The following is a 23,868-nucleotide window of genomic DNA, read 5'->3' as shown; positions in this document are numbered from 1 at the left end:
TCGACGAATGCTTTTATTATTCATTGATTACAATAATAAGATTTACTTCCATGGTACTTGATTTTATGAAACTTATCGATCGCTCTGATTCCCATTCGAATTTTTTTCCGTATAATTTTTTTCGATGCTTGTTTTTACCACTGAAGGCTTGATAAGGTGTTTTATTATTCCTTATGTAATTTAAAGAATTGCCGCTTTCCGTACACTAATTTTGATCCATCATTAAAGATTTCTTTGAATAAAACCTGATCTTTTTCTGCAGGTGAGTTGGCCGCGTAATTGACAGCATTTGCCACACAGAGTTGCATCGGTGAGTAATGGATGGGCCTCAACTTCCAGGTATTTTTATTACTCGTCTATTACTCGTTCACAAGTATGATTAAACCAACGATTTACGAGGATTGCAGGTACGTGTATTTTACCCTACTTGATCGTATTTTTAGACCAGTATCCTGAAAATATTTTAGTTACAATATATTCGTATTAAAGGGAATAAAATTGTAACTTCTATTTCACTATTGTTGCTTTCGACAATCGGTTTTGTTCTAATTATTCAATTGACAGAAAATTTTATAAGTAATTAAGTTGGTAAAATATTGTGGAAATTCGTTGCGGAGATTCCGGAGAGAATCTGCTTCAATGTAATTTACTTCTAAGCACAAGACTTCTTAATTGAATTCTCGCGAGTCAAGCGATGGATTTTTAACCGGTGTGAACATAAATTAGGAATTTATTAAAATTGTGACATTTTTATTTATTGTGAGATTTGTAACTTTTCTATCTGCACCGAACATCTCCGCAGTGCATCGCTTACGCGTTGAAACCGATTATACGAGTAAATATTTTAAATTGAATAGAAATATAACGCAAATAAACGCTTGTGTAAACTATTCTGGCTGTATTCAAGTAGTTAGTTATTTCGACTATGTGATACGGCTATCATGCGTGTCATCTGCTCCTAATATCTAAGCCTCCCACACTCCTTGAATAAATAAAAAATAAGTCATTATCTCCAGTATCATGTCCCCTTATAGGTCCCTTCCTCCTTTCATCACATGTTTTTTCACAGCCTCCGCTATTTTTACTGAAAACACATTACTTGACATTTATCTGATGCGTATTAAGATAAGACTTCCAACTATATATCCTATAGGAAGCTCAAGGAGGTACTGGAGAAAACAGAGGGTGTGCGGGATCTCTACATGGAAAGTGCGATTCCGGAATTGCATCAGGAATATTAATGGACTCGGTAATATTCCTGAATTCAAGAATATAAAGGGTCCCTAGAATAGAAAACTAATGGGTTCAAGAATATAAAGGGGTTCAGGGTTATTAATGAATTCAGGAGTAGTAAAGGGTTTGGGAATATTGTTAGCCACTCACCGCACGTTGAGCCTTGCATACTAGATGAGGTGATGTTTTTTATTTCGAACTGCCTTTCAATTAACTAAATCCATGAAAACGAACAAAAAATTCTTCATTACTATGTAACATGTGGAAAACTGTATGGTCATAAGTAGATCTAGAAGGATATTACGAAATAAACTAGCTAGATTTGCAGTGGTAAGAGCCAGAATAAATAAATGGCGCCGTGAGCCATAAACGGGCGACACGTAGACGCCCTTTCAAAAAATCACTACATTTTTTCCTATTTCTCAATTCAAGTCTAGCAATCGTTTTTTTATGAAGCTATTTATGCTAATTGTATCCTCGGAATGATGAAGCTGGTTAAGCTAATTATGTACTCAAAATTATGAAGCTGATTGGAGTAAATGAAGCTGCTACACCAGTCATGCAGTGGTCCACCAGTCGTACAACAGGTGTGATGGCCGATTTATTTTTAAAGGAGTATACGCTAGTCATGGCAGTTTTCTTTGTTGTGAGCAGAAAACTATTTATTGATATTCTGTTCCATTTATAAGATGAGAAGTACACTGTACTGACAAGTCTTTGATTTGAATTTAATTAGTGACCATTGAACATTATATAATATAATTATAAATAAAAGTAGCCAATGTTATAACTTAAGGAAAGGAATAGGTACTAATTTTAGTATTTCCTTAATGTATTTTTTGTATTCAATTAGTGTAGTACTAACCTATTTCCTTAGTGTATTCAATTTAGGCCTACGTTTGTCAATTAAGTTTCTTGAACTTATAATCAGGATGGTATTAAAATAATTCTTTCACACAAAACTCCATGTTTAAACTGAATAAATCTTAGTACCTCGCTAACAATCGCCCTTAACCCACTTCAACAAAACACATGCTAACTGATAAGAGAATATCAAACGTCTCATTAAAAAAATGTGACGGCTAAAACAATTGCAATTATGCTGTTGAAATTGGCTTGTTAAAACAGTGACTACACTAGTGTGAAAACTTAGCCATAACCGGGGCTCGTCTATGTGGTTTCAGAAATTATAAATTACTTTTAATCATTCTACCGGATCGTCCGAAATGATTAAGTTTAATTCTGCAACATTCAGTTTGTAATGTATTCAGTCATGTCATAGTTTGTTTCTAATCGGTTATTACTTAGGGATATTGATAGACTATATGGCCTGATTTATATTCTACAAGCCAGTCATTGTCTACAAAACTCTCTACCACTTCCGGGTTCATGTATAAGATTTCCCAATAAAATTTCATGTAGAAGGTTACACAACAAAAGCTTGTGTAGAAGATTCAAGGGACTAGTTGCAATTGAACAATTCTTCTATTGCAGTGTTCGTATGAAATGAAGAGAACGCATAAACCAAACAAGTGATACTTTATACAGTTTTGACGTCAGTACGTGAAATTCCAAGGACTTCAAGTTGATTTCATACACGAACCTTCAATCTGTTTTGCTTCCACATGCACAAGATATTTTTGCTTTGAGTCCACCGGTGTCATCAGAAGCTCTTTTATCAAATAGCGGCGGCTCTGAGCGTGATAGGTTTGATGAATGCATTTGACCGTGTATTTGAAAGCGTCAAATCGCAACTGTTCCAGGGCAAAGAAATCGATGCTCTAGTGACAGACTTATGTCAAATCAGTGCAGCTGGACACGACGATTCAAGGCCGATGGAAAAAAGATGGTTTAGAGAACATCTCGCCATTCGCACAGAATAGGAGGCGATGTTGGGAACAGCGTTACATGCAACTGGCAGTGCTAATAAACAGGATTGCTAAAAACACGCATCATTGCAAACAACGAGCATTATTGCAAACAACATTAAACATTACAAACAACGTGCAGCATCGCAAACAACGTGCATCATTGCAAACAACATGCAGCATTAAAAAAAATGTGCATCATTGCAAACGACATTCAGCATTACAAATAACATTCAGCGCATTGCTCACAATATTGAGCATTAAAAAAAACATTCAGCATTGCTCACAACATTCAGCATTGCTCACAACATTCAGCATTGCTCACAACATTCAGCATTGCTCACAACATTCAGCATTGCTCACAACATTCAGCATTGCTTACAACATTCAGCATTACTAATAATCACAATATTGAGCATTACAAAAACATTCAGCATTGCTCACAACATTCAGCATTGCTCACAACATTCAGCATTGCTCACAACATTCAGCATTGCTTACAACATTCAGCATTACAAATAACATTCAGCATTGCTCACAACAAACGGCATTTCACATAACGAGCAACATTATCAACAACAAACAGTCACTAACAGCATTAAAAAATCCACACTCGCAGCAACACCACGAGGAAGAGCAGCAACATTAACACGAATGCTATTTGTAAGGCATTGTAAGTGTTATTGCTGTTGGCATTTCAGATCACGCGCGCTGCGTCGTAACAGGAACATATTCTTCTTACTTGCGCTTCCTGTGGAATGTTTCATGATGAATTCGAAGTCACATTCAATGTTCAAGCGAGGATTCACTCTGATTTAATGTTTTTTTTTTGCAATTATAAATTTAGAAAGGAACGTTCCCAGAACTTAAGGTTTCATCATCATATCAGAATGATTTTAGTTTCTTTTCCCATTCTATTGAATTTTCGTTTATACAATTGTTTTATTCTTCGTACGTTCCTTCATTAATTATTACCATCTATGTACCACACCATCTTCTGGCTATGGTGATCAGCAATACGCCGAGCGTCTTTGTTAGCTCCTCTCTAAACATCACAAGTGTGGTGCCGGTGTAGCGTGCAGCTGTAGCTCCAGCATGTACTGTACTATGTACATCTGTCCACATGTTGGTCGAAATTTTTTTATTACTCTGATCTGGTTGCGTTCCTCCTGCCGTGGCATGACAACACAAATTTCATTGACGTAAGCTTGATAAAACTATATTTTTTTAATAGAAAAAACTTCAATCTGAGTGACGTGAAAGCGCACAGTTCTCCGCCTAGATGATTTTCTAAAATTTTCGGTCAAACTGTTTTAATATCGAACTAACGCGTAATTGTTCCAAGATGATAATGGAAATTAATTGAAAATGTCGATAATGGATGATTTACTATAATTATCAAGTTCTCAGTGTATTCATTTTTTATTTTTCTCCGCTCTCCCGTTTATGATATTTCTAATTAGTAAAATATTTCTTTCCAAACTTGATTTTTGTGCAAGTTAGCTTAGTAGGTAACTGAATAACCGAATGTGCATTAGGCGCAACTTGAATTGTGCAACACTATTTGAAGCGGCGACTACGTACATTATTAATAACAAATAAGTTAATAATATTATTTATATTAATACTTGTATTAACTTTGCTCTGCATGATACTGCCACTGCTGCATAATTTTTTTTATACTTGACGCATATGAATTTAAGAATTTTAAATTAATTTACATTTTCATTGTAATCTTTATTGTTTCAACTACGATCTACTTTCGAAGAACTTATATGACCTCGGACGTCAGCTCATGTCAGGTGTGCTCTTGTTTTCGTATTCCAATATCTGATAACACGATAATAAAAATGAACTTTCTGTTTGATCAAAGTGGTTTTAAAAACTTACCAACAAATGTTTAGAAAATCCAGCACCTTGACATCGGACAGGTCAAGGGTAGTTTTATCATACATTGATGTTGGTCATTGTAAATGTAAAAAAACTGCAATAGTTAATAAATTACTATCAAGTTTAAACTATGTTCAGATTTCTGTCTCGCTTATTCATTAATTTCAAAGCACTCGAAAGTTTTAAGCATTTTTTTTTCGTGACATCAGCCTTTCACAATATATTTTATTTTCACTCATTTTCTTCAACAATAACATACCATAAAGCACTGTTATGGATTCAAGTAAAATTTAAAAGTTCGCTAAATAACAGTGATAATAATAACTAATTAACTTGTGAACATAATCAAAGTAATAAATTTCAATCTTAACTTGACGATGAATCGTCCCTGAATGCATGCATTCTATAGTCTACTGAGGCATCACATACAAACTTTCATTGTCTGGCTAGAAACTCTCTGGAATGAAAAGAATTAGAATAGGAAATACTTCAAAATAAAATTTTGGCTCCAGAAATATTCTTTGAATGATGTGGAGGTGAAAGGTATTCGGGAAAGTGAACTTGAACGGAAATTTCATGTCTCACTAGAAATTCCAATTTTTAGAAGAGTACGTTGACCTCTGAAACTATGCTAAGTTTGATCTAAATTCTCTAATAAATTAAGAAAGAACACAACGAACGTTTCAGGCATGTCAGTTTCATCAATGGTCAAATCCTTTCTTCTTGACTCGGCTATATACCATTTCAAGCGAATTCAATTTCTTATATTTCTGTTAAGATTTCTTTACAAAGAAAACCGGTCAGTAATCAGCTGAAGCTTGGACAAAATCGTTTTGTCTTGGAAACTGTCTTCAGTCTGTTTGTAATTGAATATTGTTTTACTAAATTTATATCATATGAAAATATTCAGCTAACGGTCAGACATTTTTCCTAAGTCGTTCAGCTTCCGTGCGCCAGCTAATTTTTAGACGGAAAATTTTAGAAAGTATCGTTGAAATTAGAACGATTCTAGACAATATAAAGAAAATTAAAATTTTAAATATTTACATTCTCAATACTTCACATGAATATTTCAATATTTTTTGTGACTTACATTTTACAATGGCGCTAACGGTTTTCTCACCCATTTAAGTGGTCACTTTGGGGCTTCACAGTGAAGAGTTTCAAGTGGGTTACAATGTGCAAACCTACGTATATTACCACAAAATTATGATGTTTTACTTTTTGGAAAAAATAAAGTTTTTCTCTTATATGAAACAATCCAAAAATTAGGGATTAATTGGCAAAACGAGGGCCACAACTAATCAGTCAAAAATTAAGTTTTCCCGTCAACTATTCTACATTAAATCCCCATTAAAATTTCTCTGAATGTCTCAATATATCGATGTCAAATTAAACTGTTGGATTCGTTTTTCGCCGTCATGACGAAATAACTATGGTTATTATGGGGATTTATATTAATTTATTATTTAGTTATTATTTATGCCGCTCGATAACTCCTTGCACAACAGATTATCTACGCTGTAACTAATAAATGTCATTTTGATACTTTATAGTTCATGCCGTCAGTTAGCCAATAATGGAATGCTCGCAGAGCATGGAAAGTCTACATAGACCTATCGCTTGAACCAAGTAATTAAAAGAGTAACATGATACAAGTATGATACAAACTGTGAACTGTGCTTCTGTTCCGCGTTACTGCACTAAAACTTATTGTTGGAAACAATGGGCCCTTTTGAAGTATTTGATCGAGATTTACAGTGCGGTGTTCCAAAGCTGGAGAAACGGACTCCACTTCTGCTAGCAGCCGTCGGCGAGCCTGATGCTCGCGATATGCAAATCCGACAAACTTTTTCGCAATTAACGATTATTTGTATTCTGACAACACTGTGTTGAAATTTCAGGTTTAATGCTTTGTGCAATTAAAGTTTTGCAGTTGGCTTAACTATGCATTGAGAGACCAGCGCTTTGGTCCAACTAGGAGATAGATTTATCAGTTTCGATTTGAGTTAGTTCAAACGCTTTTAATTTTTAGGCCTATGTATATTTCTTCTCTGTGAAAATCTATTTGTATGTAATAAGCCTTAACGACGTTCAAGCAGCAATTCGTATTTATTTCCTTTTGGCGTACTGTTTACAAGCGCTCAATCCAGGAATACACTCACAAGCGAAGCATTCCTGAGACCGTACTATTGAAAATTCCTACGAGTTCGTAACTCGTCCGCCAATCACTGACGGCTTAGCCAAATCCACCAAATGTAGACGAAGAATTTACCGCTATGTGTACTTAAGCAAGTTCTGATGCTACGTTGAGGTCTCTTCGTTTACGATCATTTTATAGTTGTTTTTTTTTTCAAATTTATTGTGTTCAGATCGCCAATGGTAATTCTTACGGAGATAACTAGAGTCTCTCGATGAGTATTATCCTTATTATTTGAACTCTTGAGTACATGCAAGACTTTCAGCTGCCGAGCTGCGTGCTGCAGATTACCTTGGAAGAGTACCGCAGTTGCAGCAGAGCTGCAGATTATCTTGGAAGAGTACCGCAGCTGCAGCAGAGCTGCAGATTATCTTGGAAGAGTATCGCAGCTGCAGCAGAGCTACAGATTACCTTGGAAGAGTACCGCAGCTGCAGCAGAGCTGCATAGAAGACGCGCTAAGCTACAGGGACGCAATGTTGCTCTGCCACGCTTAGTCACTTGCCTCCAGGCGGCCACGTGCGCTACCGGCGCCTGCGCTGTGCTGTGTCTGTAGCTTTGCCGACTCCCCCGGCATGACGTTTAACTTAACTATTTGACTAACGTTAATCTCCCTGTTTGGGATTTCTGTTGTTAAGTGGGTTATAGTTTTGTGTTTCTATAGAAATTTTGTGGTCTTACTTACCTTTGTATGTTTTTAGAGTTATTCTTATTTTTTCAATTTACAATCTGTGATCTGATTTTTGTTAAGTGATTATGTTCGCTGTTTAGTCTGTTTAGTACGCGTACGATTTCGATGCCGAGTGTCCAGCTGAAATGCTCAGTGTAGTTTACCCACAAATTGGCAGTCTGATGCTAAATTTCCACCAGTGTTACTCATATTTTTAATTGATTTTCCCATTAAATTTATAGTGTACTCTGGTGAGCGTGTCTGCTTATCAATATGATTCATTGAACTTATTTACAACTGTATAATAAATGAAGCGAGTAGTTGTGATCAACATTTAGTTCGTGTATATGAGGCCTGCTACTTTCACTGTTTTAAGGTACATGATGTATGTTGTATTTTGGTTATAACTTTAATAACCAATAACCTCCTCAGGGGGGACTTCTGACATGTCAGAAGTCCTCCTCTTCTGGTGTCCTATGGGATTTCGTTTCCCTACAGAGGTTTTATGTCTGAGCGCTCCACCACAGCTCGCGGTGCCTAACCACGAGCCTCAATTGTTGTGTTAAGCTATCATGTAGGCGTTGCGGTTGTGGGGTTAAGCTATCATGTAGGCAGGTCAGTTGTGGGGTTAAGCTATCATGTATGCAGGTCACTTGTGGGGTTACGCTATCATGTAGGCAGGATACCTTACATTTCTCTTCTCTACACATTAGAGAAGAGACACACATCTTACTATCTACATCTACTATCTACATCTTACATTTCTCTCGTGCGGGCGGCCGACGTCCCGTGTAAGCGACCTCTCGTACGAGTTCACCTGTCGCTCCTTGTCACCTCGTCTCTTTGAGATGCTAACGATGCTTCTTTTGAGCCAGCTTCGGAGGGCTGGTCACTCGAGACCTCCCGCCCCATTTGGGTGATGACTTATCTGAGAAATATTCAATCGTACTGAATTCTAGTGTAGAATATTTTTACGAAGATTATATCTTTCATGGCTAACTTATAATGTATTCTTCAAATATATTGGGTTCGTCAAATATTGACAATTGCTATCCATCGATTATCATGTAACCATATTAACTCTAGAGACATGTTTTGCATGTCGGGAAACAGAATAATATTACGGTATTTCTCTTAATTACATTATGTTCATTCTTTAGCCATCAGTTACCAACCATTTTCGAATTTATTCACGATTTACGAATGCAGTCACGATTTATTAATGCATAGATGTGACAGATTTCTAATCCGCTGCAGGCACAATAAATCCTTTCCATGGGCAAGGATAGGGGTTCTGCTTAGCTGAGACTAAGGCGTACTTTTTTTTACTTATCTACTTTTTTTATCCCACATTGTTGCTGAATTCAACCCTGATACGTCGAATGTTTCTTCTTGGATTATCAGACAACTTGATTTATCTCAACTGTACAACGATCTTAGATGAATTGTGAATAACATGAAAGATTTCTGCCGTAGAGTTGGTCGTTTAATTTTAGAGCTCGCTCGTGTTTCCTTTGATTGAAGGGTAATTATAGATGATCATTATGATTGAGGGTATCTATCCTCCAGCGACGTTTTGACGCGTATGATCCTGTAAATGTCTTTGTTCTGTCAGTCAATTTTAGCTTGATTTTCGGCAAATCTTGTATAGTACTAGGGAAAATGTCGTCTATAATAACATTTATTTTTCGATCTCTTCATCTGTTTGGCAATTTTGATGATCTGTATAACTTATTATTTTATCATACCTAATGGGTTATTTCAAGAGGCATTTACCGATATTTTACGTGTAATGTCCTCATTTTCAATGTTTTGGTAACGCAAAGCAAAAAATTCAATTTAAATTTCAATGTTTAAGCCTAAGCCTAAAAACGTGTACCTATGCCAATTAATTTTCACTCACACACTTCGGGTCAAAAAGAAAATGAAAAATTTACCGTTATATAGAATCTGTAATCAGACCCTTGCAAAAGACACGAGTCGGCGCAAAACAATTAGCCAAGATACTGTATGTTTAGTGTCCAAATATTTAGCAGAATTGACGGAGTTGAAAATAAGTAGAATACGGAGGTAAAGTTACCTGTCATATTTTTTTGATGTTATATATAATAGAATAAAAACTGACTGTAAAGGGTACTAAAACAAGTGGCTGTCAATAAACCCTCATAAAAGCGAACCACGTCACCATATGCGTAATGGTGCTATCGTTGTACAATTCTTCACACCTATTAATGCACTTGGCATTTCCCGCTTACGGAAGACGCTCTACTACGTAGGCCAAGATTATGATCTTTAGGAAGCCGGTTGTTCACAATTCAGGTGCAATAAAGCAATCTGGTTGCCCTTGTTCTCCTGTACGTGACAAGTGGCTGGCTCAATTATCTGGGATTCATAATATTTTAATTCATGCGCTTATCGTCGCCCTTGCCAGACAAGTTCGTCATTCACTGAATTTGTTGCGTAGATATAGGCTTATCATTTCCTCTCGACTGCTTACTACATTCCACGATTGTAGTTGAAGAGCGGCATCAATTTGAATGCTGCGAGGCTACTTATCACTACTGGCTTAACAAATAAATTCTATCATCGTTTGACGTCACTCTTTGTTTTTAGACGTGCGCATCTCTGCGTCTTACTGTATTTTCATCTGAATTAAATTAGTAGAAAAAACCTGCTCGTCCGTTTAGTTGTTCAAGCTTGTTACTCAAAGACTTTGCTGTATATTTATTTTGTTATAGGTCGCTGCGTTAATGCTTACTTCTACTGTATTTATTAGGTTGATTTTTAGTATTAGATTGATTTTTTATATAAATTAATTGTCACGTATTTTCCTACTCGATTAAACGCTGAAATGGCCTTCTGCGTGGACATATTCATTGCCGCTTGTTTGAACTGTCAACCGTTACGACGCCGCAAGGACGTCATCGCGCTGAACTGCATTTCGTGTTCATTTTGAGTGACCACAGCCCAAAAAATTTGACGTCAGTCTCATGATGGAGAATGGTTAAGTCACTGTTTCTTTATCGGCAGAATGAAAGATAGGGGAAGAATGTGGTTATGAGAATATCTTCGGCATGTACGTCAAGTCGCTGGAATAGACTTGCCAGTCATTTAAGTCATCGCGGTGTGTTTGCTGCCGATGACGTCGTGGTTACCTACAATCCTTGTATTCGATGCTTGTTTACAGACTTGGGGCTGGATATTGTATGAAAAACGAGGAAATTAACCATTCCACGAACGGCATGTATTATTTTCTGTTTTGTATTCGTGATCAGGTACAGTAATATTTTGTAACGTATGCAATTTGCTAAAAATTTCTGAATCGCACAGTGGAAAATGATTTTAGGCAAGTACCTCCTCGACGATAAAAGAAATTTTTTCATTATTTCACTTTATTGACTAAGCCAACATTTGTTTTACATTGCATGCTTTCATAGGAAGCATAATATTGACGCAACTCTTAGTGAATTAATAGAACGATAAATTTTCCGCCTGCACCAACATTTTGCATGTGAAAGCAATGAGTGAACACTGAAAGTAGGGCTGTCCAATCATGAATTCTAATGTATGATCTCATTGCAAATTAATTCACAATGATTTCAATTCATGTCGTACGTTGTTTTTATTACATTAGTATTGCTGTTCCGCGAATTTCTGTTCCTGGTTTTCCTTAACCTGGGATTTTTGGGCTTGGCCCCATGGAGCGAACTGAGTGGATTGTGTTGATTTGTGTATTGATTAAAAAATGATAATTGGATTGCTTGATATTTAGCTGTTGCTTGCATTGATTGCGCTCTAATATAGGATAAGTGCATCACTTAACCAGGATATTGATATGTTTCATAGATATTTTGAATCAATAAAAATGAACATTAAAATAACGTATTTATTCAATGTCATTTAGAAGTTTACTTCCGGCTGCAATACACTGCTGCATTTTTGTTATCGAGTCTTTTTTCTTTGAATATTTGTGGTTATTTTGTCTCGGTTCTTAGGCTAACGTCAGTGAACTATTGATCATGCGTTCTTTAGATCACGTGTCTCCTGGATCACGCGTCTCCTAGATCACGCGTCTCCTAGATCACGCGTCTCCTAGATCACGCGTCTCCTAGATCACGCGTCTCCTAGATCACGCGTCTCCTAGATCATGCGTCTTCCACCTAGATCACGCGTCTTCTACCTAGGTCACGCGTCTTCTACCTAGGTCACGCGTCTTCTACCTAGGTCACGCGTCTTCTACCTAGGTCACGCGTCTTCTACCTAGGTCACGCGTCTTCCACCTAGATCACGCGTCTTCTACCTAGGTCACGCGTCTTCCACCTAGATCACGCGTCTCTCCTCCTTTGTAATCTGCAAGTTCACCATTTTTTTATTTATTCATTTTATATCCTAAAGAATTATATTATTACTCTGATTGATTTCGTTACACACCCACATAACATTATTTCACGTTATTGTGTCTTTATTGGGATGATGGGGAGTTACTTAATATTATTAAGTAATTGATTCATCGTCTCATTGCAGGTAAATTTCAAAAAAGGTCTTACCGATATATCTGAAATAAGTTCCTTCGGCTTCACGCGATTCACAAGTAAATTGACTTGCTTGATCTCATGATAAAGATTGTTACCAGTCGATAATCTACTATCAAAAACGTCAGCGTTAATTATAAGATAGGTATGACGCGAAACATTAACAAGATTCAAACACATGGCAGCGGGTACGAATATAGTAGTTAATATACAGATTGTCTGGTGACTTACTTCATACATGAATTTTTTGTGGACGTACAGTCATCGCACGCTCAGAACTGCTATAGCATCTGCAGTTCTTTCGTACAAGTTTCATGCGAGGCTACATATGATCAAGAGACGCTCGATTCATTTAAAATTACAGTAAGAGCGAGCATCTGCATTTATTTGCCCAACTGCTCTATTGCTGTTTGTTTGCATGGCATATTTCATCCGTGTATATCATTAATTTACAAGAAGAATGTCGACGGAATCCATTCAATAATCAGTAACGAACTCAACTTAGAGAAATATGTTCTACGTTAAGCAACTAGTCAAATATTTTCCAAAAACTCGTTATTAATAATTGAAAGCAGTTCTCTTTATTCTCGTCTTTCCATTCAAAATTTAGTGAATAGTAATTTGTTGTTCCTTGCGGAATTTGATGACAAAATTACGCTTGAACGTCAACACTTCATTTTAGTATCGGAAAATTCTCGGAAATTTTACGCGTTCACGTTAATATTATTAGTGATTCTCAAATCTTATAAACTTCGTTGTCTATTAGTAAGTTTTCTTTATTTAATAAAGGATTTCTGTTCCCAGTTTTGGAAGGCCTGCGATGTTAGATTTTCATGAACTACCGTCACTGTCGTTGGTTAACTTCATTAAGCTCCTGGAACGCCATTAAAATTGACATTAATAGTTAAGGATGAATTATTAACAATTTCTTGGAGAGTTCACGACATACTATTTACAACTATCCACGCTAGTATTATAATTACTATCCACACTACGTAATTTGCTGTTTAAAATATATTGTATTTCTTGTTGCAGATGAAGTGATAAAAATACATATGTGATGAAAGTTTTGTCTTTAGTGGGACATTCATCTCGAAAAGTCATACCTGGTGTGAATTACAATCTTTATTGACTCTTATATGATTTCTTTATTGGCGCCCACTTCTATCAGCACACTTCTTAAGCACTTTATGACCCAGGTTGTGAGGTAACCTGTCTGGAAATTTCCACTCAAGACATTTCAATTGCACAGCACTGTGACTCTTGCATCCTCCTCAACCTGACGCCTTGTTGCTCGAGTGTTATACAAGGTGTGTGTGTGGTCCGAGTGTATTAAAGCATACAGCATGTTGGGGAATGTGTGCGTGTGACCTGTTAGTGTCATTTGAAAATACAGCGTGTTCGAGAACGTGTGCTCGTGACCTGTAGTGTCATTTAAAAATTCAGCGTGTTAGAGAATGTGTACGTGCGTGTGACATGTAGTGTCATTTGACCATAGAGCGTGTTTGAGAATGTGAGCTTGTATCCTGTAGTGTCATTTGACTATACAACGTGTTAGGGAATGTGTTAGTAGACCATTATACGTGACATTTAACAATTTTGTGAGACAAATAGGCTATCATTGCCGAACTTCATCGTAAAGAGTTTATCACGATTCTGGCAAAAACGGTCTACGGAACTTGTTTGTATACGTCGCCACGTTTATTTATATACCTATTAAGAAAATCTTATAATTCAACGCTTTGTAATACTAGGAACTAATGGACGCTTGATCTTACTGAGCACTAATCATTTGCCTAAACGTATGCTAGTAACTGTCAATCGATATAAAGATCAATTTGTTATCGATTTAAGATCAATTTGTTATCAACTCTTAACGTCAGATTCTGTACATAGGTAATTGTATTGGTGGGTGATAAAGGAGGATTCTACTTATGACTGAGTCGTGCTTTACATGTCTGCATAACGAGGCTCCAAATGTACAGCGTAGAACGTGCAAAGATCGGTTTTTCTCGCATGCGAAGTGACCATAACATTTAGTCTACATCTGAATGAATGTTATGATTTTTTCTCTATATTTCAATGAATGTTGTACCACTTACGTCCACATTTGAACGCATGTTGATTTGTAAGAGCCCAGCATAAGAAATGATGGTGCTTTGTATGCTGTATCCTTGAAACTTCAAGCCTTGTACGAAGCATCGTGTTGATAAAAAAAAATCAACGTGGTAAATGTCCTGCTTAAATAAATGTATGGTCCATCGATGTAGTAATCGTCAGCAATTTTGTTTGGGTCTGGAGGCTCGGTAAGCAGGGTTAACGTCACCAGAGAAGGTTTCGAATCTTAGCTCACTCGTGCTGGCAGTTTTTTTTACACAAATTTCAGAAAATCAAGTTGCAGCTGAAACATTTTCTGGTACATCAATAAGTGGTTCACGTCTGTTCGTTGTCTGAACTAACCAATCTCAGTTGATTGTGTGCATGGGCGTGGTTTATTGTCGTTTTTTTCACTGTTGACACTTTTTCAGCTTGCTTATCATTGGTACGACAAAATATAAGCGGTTGCTTGTTAGTTAGGCTTAGAGCAGCAAACTTCTTGTGAATTTTCATTTCTGCGCGATGGTGATACGTTATGTTTTATGTTGTACTTCACCTGTAAACAATTATCGGTGCATGATGGAGGAATGTCGTTTCGTACACGAGGTGACATGTAAAGTTCTGATCGACCCATGACCGCTCAAGTCTCCTGGTGATTAAGCAAAAAAAGTGGCAAATTTCTTCCAAAAGTGGTCAATATCAACCTTATGGTCGATATTGACTTTTTACCCTCTTATGTTCGTTTCTCATTGCTTTGAATTATTAGTGAAAATGTCAATTTTTTATCCATTAAACTTCGCTCTTATTTAATTTTAATTAGTGTTTTCACAGTGAAACAAAACTTTTAAAATGTCCACTTTTAAAGGAGTCTTCACGTTCGATTAATTTAACTCCTTAAAAAGTTCTGTTGATGTGAACCCAAACCGCAGTTCTGTTTGAGTTCGTCGCTTGACTTGCGTCACGGAAAATTATTTGTTTTTGTACAGACATCCTGTGCGCGAACGAGCTGTGCGCTATTGAAGGTCATTTTAAAATATTCTCTTATGAAGAACTTCCGTCTTGAATAACATTCATGTAATAAGTTTAAAATTTCAGTCGTGGAAAAAAGTTTCTTCAGTTGTCTTGGAATTGTCGCTCTCGATTTCAACATTTCAGATAAGAACTATTGTGAGAATTTACGATGTTCATAAGAAAGCAACAGCTAATTTTTGTGAATTTATTTGGACTTCTGTCATTGTGAATTGAAATACTGGGCGCATTTGAGGCTGAACAATTGTGCAGAATTCATTTCAAACTTTTTTGATTCCCAAATATTATCAACAATCAAATATTGAGAACAATCTTTTACTTTATTTGCAGGAATAATCTTAGTTTAAACTTTTTTTTCGGCCTATAAAATATAAGTTCGAAATTTAAGCAGGAAAATAGTAGAGAAATTTCAGATTCTAGTCTTGCGAGATTGTCAGCTTTCCAGCTCGCAGCAGATGAACTTTTCACGACTAACCTAATGAACTTAATATGCACTGAGAAGCAGTGAACATTCATTGACCATTTGATCAAGAGAAAGTTCATCAACATCGAGAGACATCTTTCGTTCAAGAAGAGAAGTGTGTGTAGAATATGATGTGTCTTTCAACCTGATGGCTGATTTAGCCAAAGCATAACTCACTGAAGCTGCTAAAAAAAACCTCGGAGATGTCGTCGGATCACAGGTATGTTTTAAGAGATATTTTTTTCCAACTCGGTGCACGTAATTTAGACTTAGTTGTCCCATTCCTGGCTGAACTTGTGTTTCCCGGAATATATACCACTTTTTTAATTCACTTTCAAAATCCCCTTCACGTATAAACTTAAGCATTTACAGTGTTATACAATTTCATATAATTTTATGAACAAAAAATGAAATCATAAGATATAAATGTAATTATAAGATTTACTTCTCGTTATATGCATAGTTTTTAATTATTTGCGGAAATGGTTGAAAAAATTTAATAAATCACTTCAAATCAATTAGTTATGCCAATTCTTGCTGGCCATTGAGGTGGCACCAAAAAAAATTCTTCCGAATAATTGAAATTGAATTTTAAAATATTTTCGAAGCTATTGCATGGCCGACGATCAGCCGCTAATGATTACACAAAACTTTTAATAATGATAGTTGCCGGTACTGTCGTTCTGTTGGTTGCCCACGTTAACCCGTTAACCCGTTGGTTGCCAAGTCGTTAACCCGTGTGCAAGTTAAGGATGTTGTTGTTGCATTTTGCATAAAAAGAAATATTGTACGGTGCATCATAATCATGAATCGCTTCTGAAAATTTGTTTAGTAAAAAATCGCTTGTGTTTCGAATTTGCCATTTATTCTCGAATCTAATTCGATTGGAAATATCTATTTGGTGCAGAGCTAAAATTTATTCACACTCACCATAAATAACTTTTTTTATGTTATTCGTTAATTGCAATCATCAGTTATTCGTTCAGTGCAATAACACAAGATTCGTCATACCCATCGCATGTTTTCGGATTTTTAGTCATCGTAAATGACATTTTTGCATTTATCTGTGTTCTAGATTTATCGAACTGACGATGGAGCTGGTCTCCAAAACGTTTTCAAAAGAGATATGCTAAATTTTTGTGGTGTTTTCTTCGCTTTTAAATTTCTAATGACATTTTTTATCTCGATTAAAAAAACTCAAATCTGCACAGCTTATCATCTCTACTGTACCCTGTAGGACTATGCTTCCAATAGACTTGCTTCCAATCCATCAACATCTATGGATCGTCTCCAACTCTAGTATAGATATCGATAAAACATTTTCATCCCTACCAAACATAACAAGAGGTACAATGGATTATAGAGAAATAAGCATTCGAATTAAAATCGTAAAACTCAGCAAGAAGTATTGGGCAGGCACTGCTCTATGTAGGTGTTAGCGTTGCTTTGATCTTTGATAGCGTTGCTCTGCCTGACGAAATAAATTGATAGAAGGTTCAACGTTGTTTATTACTGCTTTCCATGAAGTCACGGCTGGAAATGTGTAGTGATGGTTATTACTGCTTTTAATGAAGTCAACGTTGGAAATGTGCAGCGATATTTATTACTGCTTTTAATGAAGAAGTCACCGCTGGAAATGTGCAGCGATTTTTATTACTGCTTTTAATGAAGAAGTCACCGCTGGAAATGTATAGCGATATTCATTACTGCTTTTTATGAAGTCACCGCTGGAAATGTGCAGCGATATTTATTACTGCTTTTAATGAAGAAGTCACCGCTGGAAATGTGCAGCGATGTTTATTTCTGCTTTTAATGAAGTCTCCGCTGAAAATGTGCAGCGATGTTTATTACTGCTTTTGATGGAGTCATCGCTGGAAATGTGCAGCGCTATTTATTACTGCTTCTAATGGAGTCACCGCTGGACATGTTCAGCGATGTTTATTACTGCTTCTAATGAAGTCACCGCTGGAAATGTTTAGCCGTACTTGTGCCTGCTCTGTTTTCTCTTGCTTGCTTATAATACGTGTTGGTATGGCAAGATCGTGATTCATGTCACATTCTATGCCATGAACCGTGCGTGCCCGCAGCACCGGTCCCTGTTTTGTTTCCTAACAGGACACTGCGTTGTACCGCGTGGCCGCTACAAATCGTTGAAGCAAACATAACGCTTTGTTTGGTTTCAATTTTTGCATAACTTAGAGTTCTCGTCGCCTGTGTGCAATGGCTTGATTGCTGAACAAGTTACAGTTCAACGAAAAACCAGTCGTTTTGTTTTCTCAACAAAAATTGTATAAACTACAAGTATTTTCTCATATTGACATATCTTCTGACTGGATACTGAAGCTACACTGCCGCTGCTGCTGACGCTACACTGCAGCTGCTGCTGACGCTACACTGCCGCTGCTGCTGACGCTACACTGCCGCTGCTGCTGACGCTACACTGCTGCGACTGTTGACGCTACACTGTCGTTGCTGCTGACGCTACACTGCCGCTGCTAACGCTACACTGCCGCTGCTGCTAACGCTACACTGCAGCTGCTGCTGACGCTACACTGTCGCTGCTGACGCTACACTGCCACTGCTGCTACTGACGTTACACTGCCGCTGCTGCTGACGCTATACTGCCGCTACTGCTGACGCTACACTGCCGCTACTGCTGACGCTACACTGTCACTGCTGCTGACGCTACACTGTCACTGCTGCTGACGTTGCTAGCACTGTTGCACTGTTGCTAGCGCTATATTGCTATTGCTTCTCCTAACAATACACTGATACCAGTATTATCACACTGCAATTTGTCGAGGCCGGTCCCACTGAGCCGGTGTGGTCAGTTTTGCCTCATGCGCCGTCGGGAAGGCATGTCACTCTTGCTGGTCCGGAAGCGCAGTCAATACTAAAGCAAGAAATAGTTGGTCGTGTTGGATGTCATTTTGTGGTGATTCGAAAATATTTCTTGATAAGTGTTTTTTTTCCTTAACTTGAGTGACACTTATTTTGAACCAATTAAATTGTCATCACTCGCCTAAATGTATTTTTATATTGTTATGGGAAATGTATAAATTTTATTCATTACGAATAGGATGTTATATGTGGCTCAAATTCGCGTGATAGTTGAATAGTGGCTGCAAATTCCGCAGAGTTTCATGTGATTATCGGATAAGATTCATCCGACTTACAGAAGGCGCACTTCTTGCGTGCTCAATTTTCATGCCTGCATGAAATCGTTACTTCGAATATGTCGATTTGTTTCGTTAGCTTCAGAAATTTGAAAAAAACTCAATTCCGACTCGAAAAAAGTTTCCGAGGAATTATTTTGTTGCAAATAAGTTGGTGGATTCTGTTAATTTTAGATGTATGGACCGCAGCTTCATCTCAAAGATATTACGTAGGACTTTCATTACGAAAATGCGCCATCTTTCTTTTTTAATTCATTTAATTTTCATCGTGAAAATTCCTGACTGCTGAAATGCGGTGGGGCAATATGCACGTGTCTGGGGCAATATGCTCGTGTCTGGGGCAATATGCTCGTGTCTGGGGCAATATGCTCGTGTCTGGGGCAACATGCACGTGTCTGGGGCAACATGCACGTGTCTGGGGCAACATGCACGTGTCTGGTGCAACATGCACGTGTCTGGTGCAACATGCACGTGTCTGGTGCACTATGCACGTGTCTGGTGCATGCTCCTTCAGTGCTGACGACCGCTGCATTACGGCTGAGCGTCAGCCTCCAAAATGTTCATTATCGTCACTATTTCTTCTGCTTGGTGTGATTCCGATTTGATCTCATTATCAACTTGAAAATTTCTACTGTACGGAATTATGAAGATGGTGTGTAAGGGAAGGATATATCGTCAAGGTCATCTTGCTAGTGTGTTTCCATAGTCGGACTCGCTACATCGTATGAAAAGGCACTGTAACGATTACGATGTTATACTTCAAGACTGGCAGTAACGTAGGACCAATGCTGGCGTGATGACGGAATTTTACAATCTGAGTGTTGGTGTCATATCTAGAATCTCGTGTGGCTAACGGTCCACCCGCTTGCATGTTTCATGATATGCCTTCTAGCACTTGTAATAATTCATCTGAACTTCTACACTGAGCTGACATGCACGGAGCTATTCTTAGTTAGAGTGTTGTAATCGTTCATCCGGGAGCACGTTAACCCTCTACCGCCGTATGTCACTCTCCAGGAACATAACTTTCAACTTGAATTTTACGTAAACTATTGAATGTAGCAACCTAAGGACGTGTGTATGCAACAGAGAACATTTTAAAGTTGTCGTACGTCGCGGCAACCATCAGTGCAAGTCATTTTGCGCTCACTAGAACGTATCCTTTTTGGGAAGTAGGCTTGTGACAATATTGCTCCGGTTACTCATGTCAGGCGGTAGAGGGTTAAAGCCTAAAGAAATTCATTGTGAAATTCATAGCCCAGTATGACAGTATTGCTCTAATATGCCAGTATCGTTCATGTACAACAATATTACTCAGGTAAATTAGTTGAGTGGAAATTCTTTCATTATACAGCAGAAACAATGAAAATTGTGTCTAATATTTTCAACACTTACATTCGTAATTGCGAAGCACAGAAGTCATTGAATTTCCTTTCGTCAAAGCTAAATTTTAACCCCGAGCTTCTTCGTAGATTCTTGTGCAGCATTGCAGGTATCCGTGGGCGCGAGCTCTCAGCATGATCCATGCTGCAGTGATACAGTTATTCTAATACATTTTAAAACGCGCGGTGTGAAGATCACGCTATGTCCGCAGTGTCATTGTAATGTGAACTGCGCTACCATAGATAGCACGGCTTGAAGGCTCTGTAACGCTGTAAAATGTTTGTAAAGTTATTGGCTAGGTAGATTTATTGAACCTGGAAAATAGTCTGCTTATTGATTTATTGTATTATTTTACAGCTAAAATTTGATTCTGTATTTGCTGATAACTATTTCCAAAATCTTGCATTTCACTGTAATAATGCAGAAGAACTCGCATTAGTATTTTGCATTTTGCTGTAATATTGTTGATGAACTTTTGCTATCATGTCCCTGTAATACATGTATTGCAGGGGAACCTGGGCATTTGAAACAAATTCGTCATCTTACATGTTATAATCCTGTTCAGTTTAAGCTAATTTTCTGGCGCCGGAAAATACTGGCAACAACCTGCGTCAATACCGGCGTTGGTCAGGACGGTCTGAGTGCACCTGCGCTACAATGTTTGTGCTAAGCAGAGTTGCTTGCTTTGCACCGTAACACCTAAACAATTACACACTCGTGGGACCATTTTAACTAATAAACAAGCTAAACAAGCTTCTAAAATTCCTTTCTTTCGTCTGCACTAAGTCCTCTAATTTCTCAACATCTTCTTTCTAAAGTATGCAATTGTTTCATTGTATTTTAATCCATCCCCTATTTGCTTTTCACAGGCTTTGTTTTTCCACGTCTGGCTTTCCAATTTCCCTACTTCCTTTACCCGTAAAGTCTGCCTTCGTCGAGTTTCGCAATTGCTTGAACATATCTTCCGATCCCGCCCCATCATTTAGACTAACTGCTTCAACGTCTTCCTAATATCGACGTACAATGTTTTACCACACAACATTGATCAGAAAATTCATTTTCAGCCCACCAATTACGACAGACCACCAGTATTTCTTTAAAAACACGTCGTCTCCCGAATCATTCACTCCAACCACTATTTTTTTCAACATACTCCTTTAAGTAAATTTATTTTCTCTGAGAACTTTTCTTTTCTCCGAGAACAAAAAATTACTTCAATCAAACAATTCTTTCTTTCAACCCATTCCTTCTTTTAACCCACTCCTTTCAACCCGCTTCTTCTTTCAACCCACTCCTTCTTTCAACCCATTCCTTCTTTCAACCCACTGCTTTCAACCCACTTCTTCTTTCAACCCACTCCTTTTAACCCATTCCTTCTTTCAACCCACTTCTTCTTTCAACCCACTCCTTCTTTCAACCCACTCCTTTCAACCCACTCCTTCTTTCAACCCACTCCTTCTTTCAACCCACTCCTTCTTACAACCCACTCCTTCTTTCAACCCACCCCTTCTTTCAACCCACCCCTTCTTTCAACCCACCCCTTCTTTCACTCCTTCTTACAACCCACTCCTTCTTTCAACCCACCCCTTCTTTCAACCCACCCCTTCTTTCAACCCACCCCTTCTTTCAACCCTCTCCTCCTTTCAACCCACTTATTTGTTCAACCCACTTCTTCTTTCAACCCACTTCTTCTTTCAACCCACATCTTTTTTCAACCCACATCTTTTTTCAACCCTTATCTTTTTTCAACCCACCCCTTTTTTCCAACCCACCCTTTTTTCAATCCACCCCTTCTTTCAATCCACTTCTTTCAACCCTCTCCTCCTTTCAACCCTCTCCTCCTTTCAACCCACGCCTGCTTTCAACCCATTCATTATTTCAACCCACTCCTTTCAACCCACTACTTCTTTCAACCGAGTTCTCCTTTCAACCCAGTTCTCCTTTCAACCCAGTTCTTCTCCCACTTCTTTCAACCCTTTTCTTTCAACCCACGCCTGCTTTAAACCCATTCATTATTTCAACCCACTCCTTTCAACCCACTACTTCTTTCAACCCAGTTCTTCTTCCAACCAGTTCTTCTTTCAGCCCACTTCTTTGTTCAACCCACTTCTTCTTTCAACCCACTCCTTCTTTCAACCCACTCCTTCTTTCAACCCACTCCTTCTTTCAACCCACTCATTCTTTCAACCCACTCATTCTTTCCACCCACTTCTTTCAACCCTCTCCTTTCAACCCACTCATTCTTTCAACCCACTTCTTTCACCCCCACTCCTTTTCTCGGAAGCATTTTTTTCAACCCTGCATTGATCACAGCCCTCCACTCCCCACCTCCAGCCGCCCCCGCAGCTCACGCAGCACGCTCATGTCACGAGCCTTAAACTGCACTGCCTGTGCGTCATTTTGAGTAATGCATCATACATTTATGAATAGAGATTTGATTCATTCTTCAAAACTATTTGTACGATTTTTTTTTATTTCTTTACTCCATTCACAGCTTTCGCAATATGCATTCTACTATTCTACGGCGTTACCTGCAACAAGGGCAGTTCAGTTTGTATGATTGTATCGTGCTTTTTTAATCATGCCATTCCATAAAGTCGTTGAAGATTTTGTTCATGAATGACTCTTGACAATTGCCACGTTTAACTCTATTCAGTGAATTGAATTAAATGTGGGTCGATTTTACCAGCAAAATTTACGGATTTATGCGTCGACTAAAATGAGCTGGATTTGAATCTTAAACAATTGTCTGCACCGCGTAAAGTGCATAATAAGTTCATATTTAAATCTGAGGCGTTTACTGTGCAACGGTGGCGGCCTACTAATACTAGGGCATATACGGTACCAAGTTGGCAATTTTTGTTGAGAAAAAATTAATATATCATAAAATACTTCATTTTAACAAAGTAACGGAACAGCTGCGGGTCACTGCACCTCATGATGCAATGAAGCAGTGCATCTCACGTCATTTTTGTGGCACTGCACAATAAGCACATGTGAAGAATGCATGGTGCAGTGCTCTGCACCGTTATTATGCAGTGTTCTCAGCACCTCAATACTTAGTGGGCATTAAGGCATTGATCTGACCTAGCCTGACAGCTGGACGTGTGCAAGCCTAGGACACGATACATGATGCCTCATGCTCCAGCTTCATACTAAGGCTGCTAAAACCTCGCATGTAACTCACTGTTTAAGATATTAGCATTGCCTAAAGTTTCACATTATGTGCACTTGACCGCTATTTTTTATCAAGTTATTTGATGATCTTGCATGTTGTTGATATTGATTTTTTTCCTTGGTTGCGTGAACGAGTCTCCCATATGACAGTC

General features: G+C 37.9%; 1 protein-coding gene across 4 annotated transcripts in view; it reads left to right on the top strand.

Moving 5' to 3' along the window:
- Positions 1–23,868, top strand: part of LOC108670634 (chloride channel protein 2) — a 77,454-nt gene that overhangs the window by 29,175 nt on the left and 24,411 nt on the right. For 2 of the 4 annotated variants that reach the window (XM_018158105.2, XM_018158103.2), the window contains exon 1: positions 15,945–16,200. The exons of 1 other annotated variant lie outside the window; for it this stretch is intronic. In XM_018158105.2, coding sequence (XP_018013594.1) covers positions 16,184–16,200 — 17 coding nt within the window. In that variant the 5' untranslated portion in view covers positions 15,945–16,183. Of the gene's footprint in view, positions 1–15,943; positions 16,201–23,868 lie in introns of those variants that run through there. One more of the 4 variants, XM_018158104.2, reaches the window with a different exon arrangement.

The sequence above is a fragment of the Hyalella azteca genome, unplaced genomic scaffold (assembly GCF_000764305.2).
Source record: "Hyalella azteca isolate HAZT.00-mixed unplaced genomic scaffold, Hazt_2.0.2 contig13886, whole genome shotgun sequence".
Lineage (NCBI taxonomy): Eukaryota > Metazoa > Arthropoda > Malacostraca > Amphipoda > Hyalellidae > Hyalella > Hyalella azteca.
This window is presented reverse-complemented; position numbering and strand designations above follow the sequence as displayed.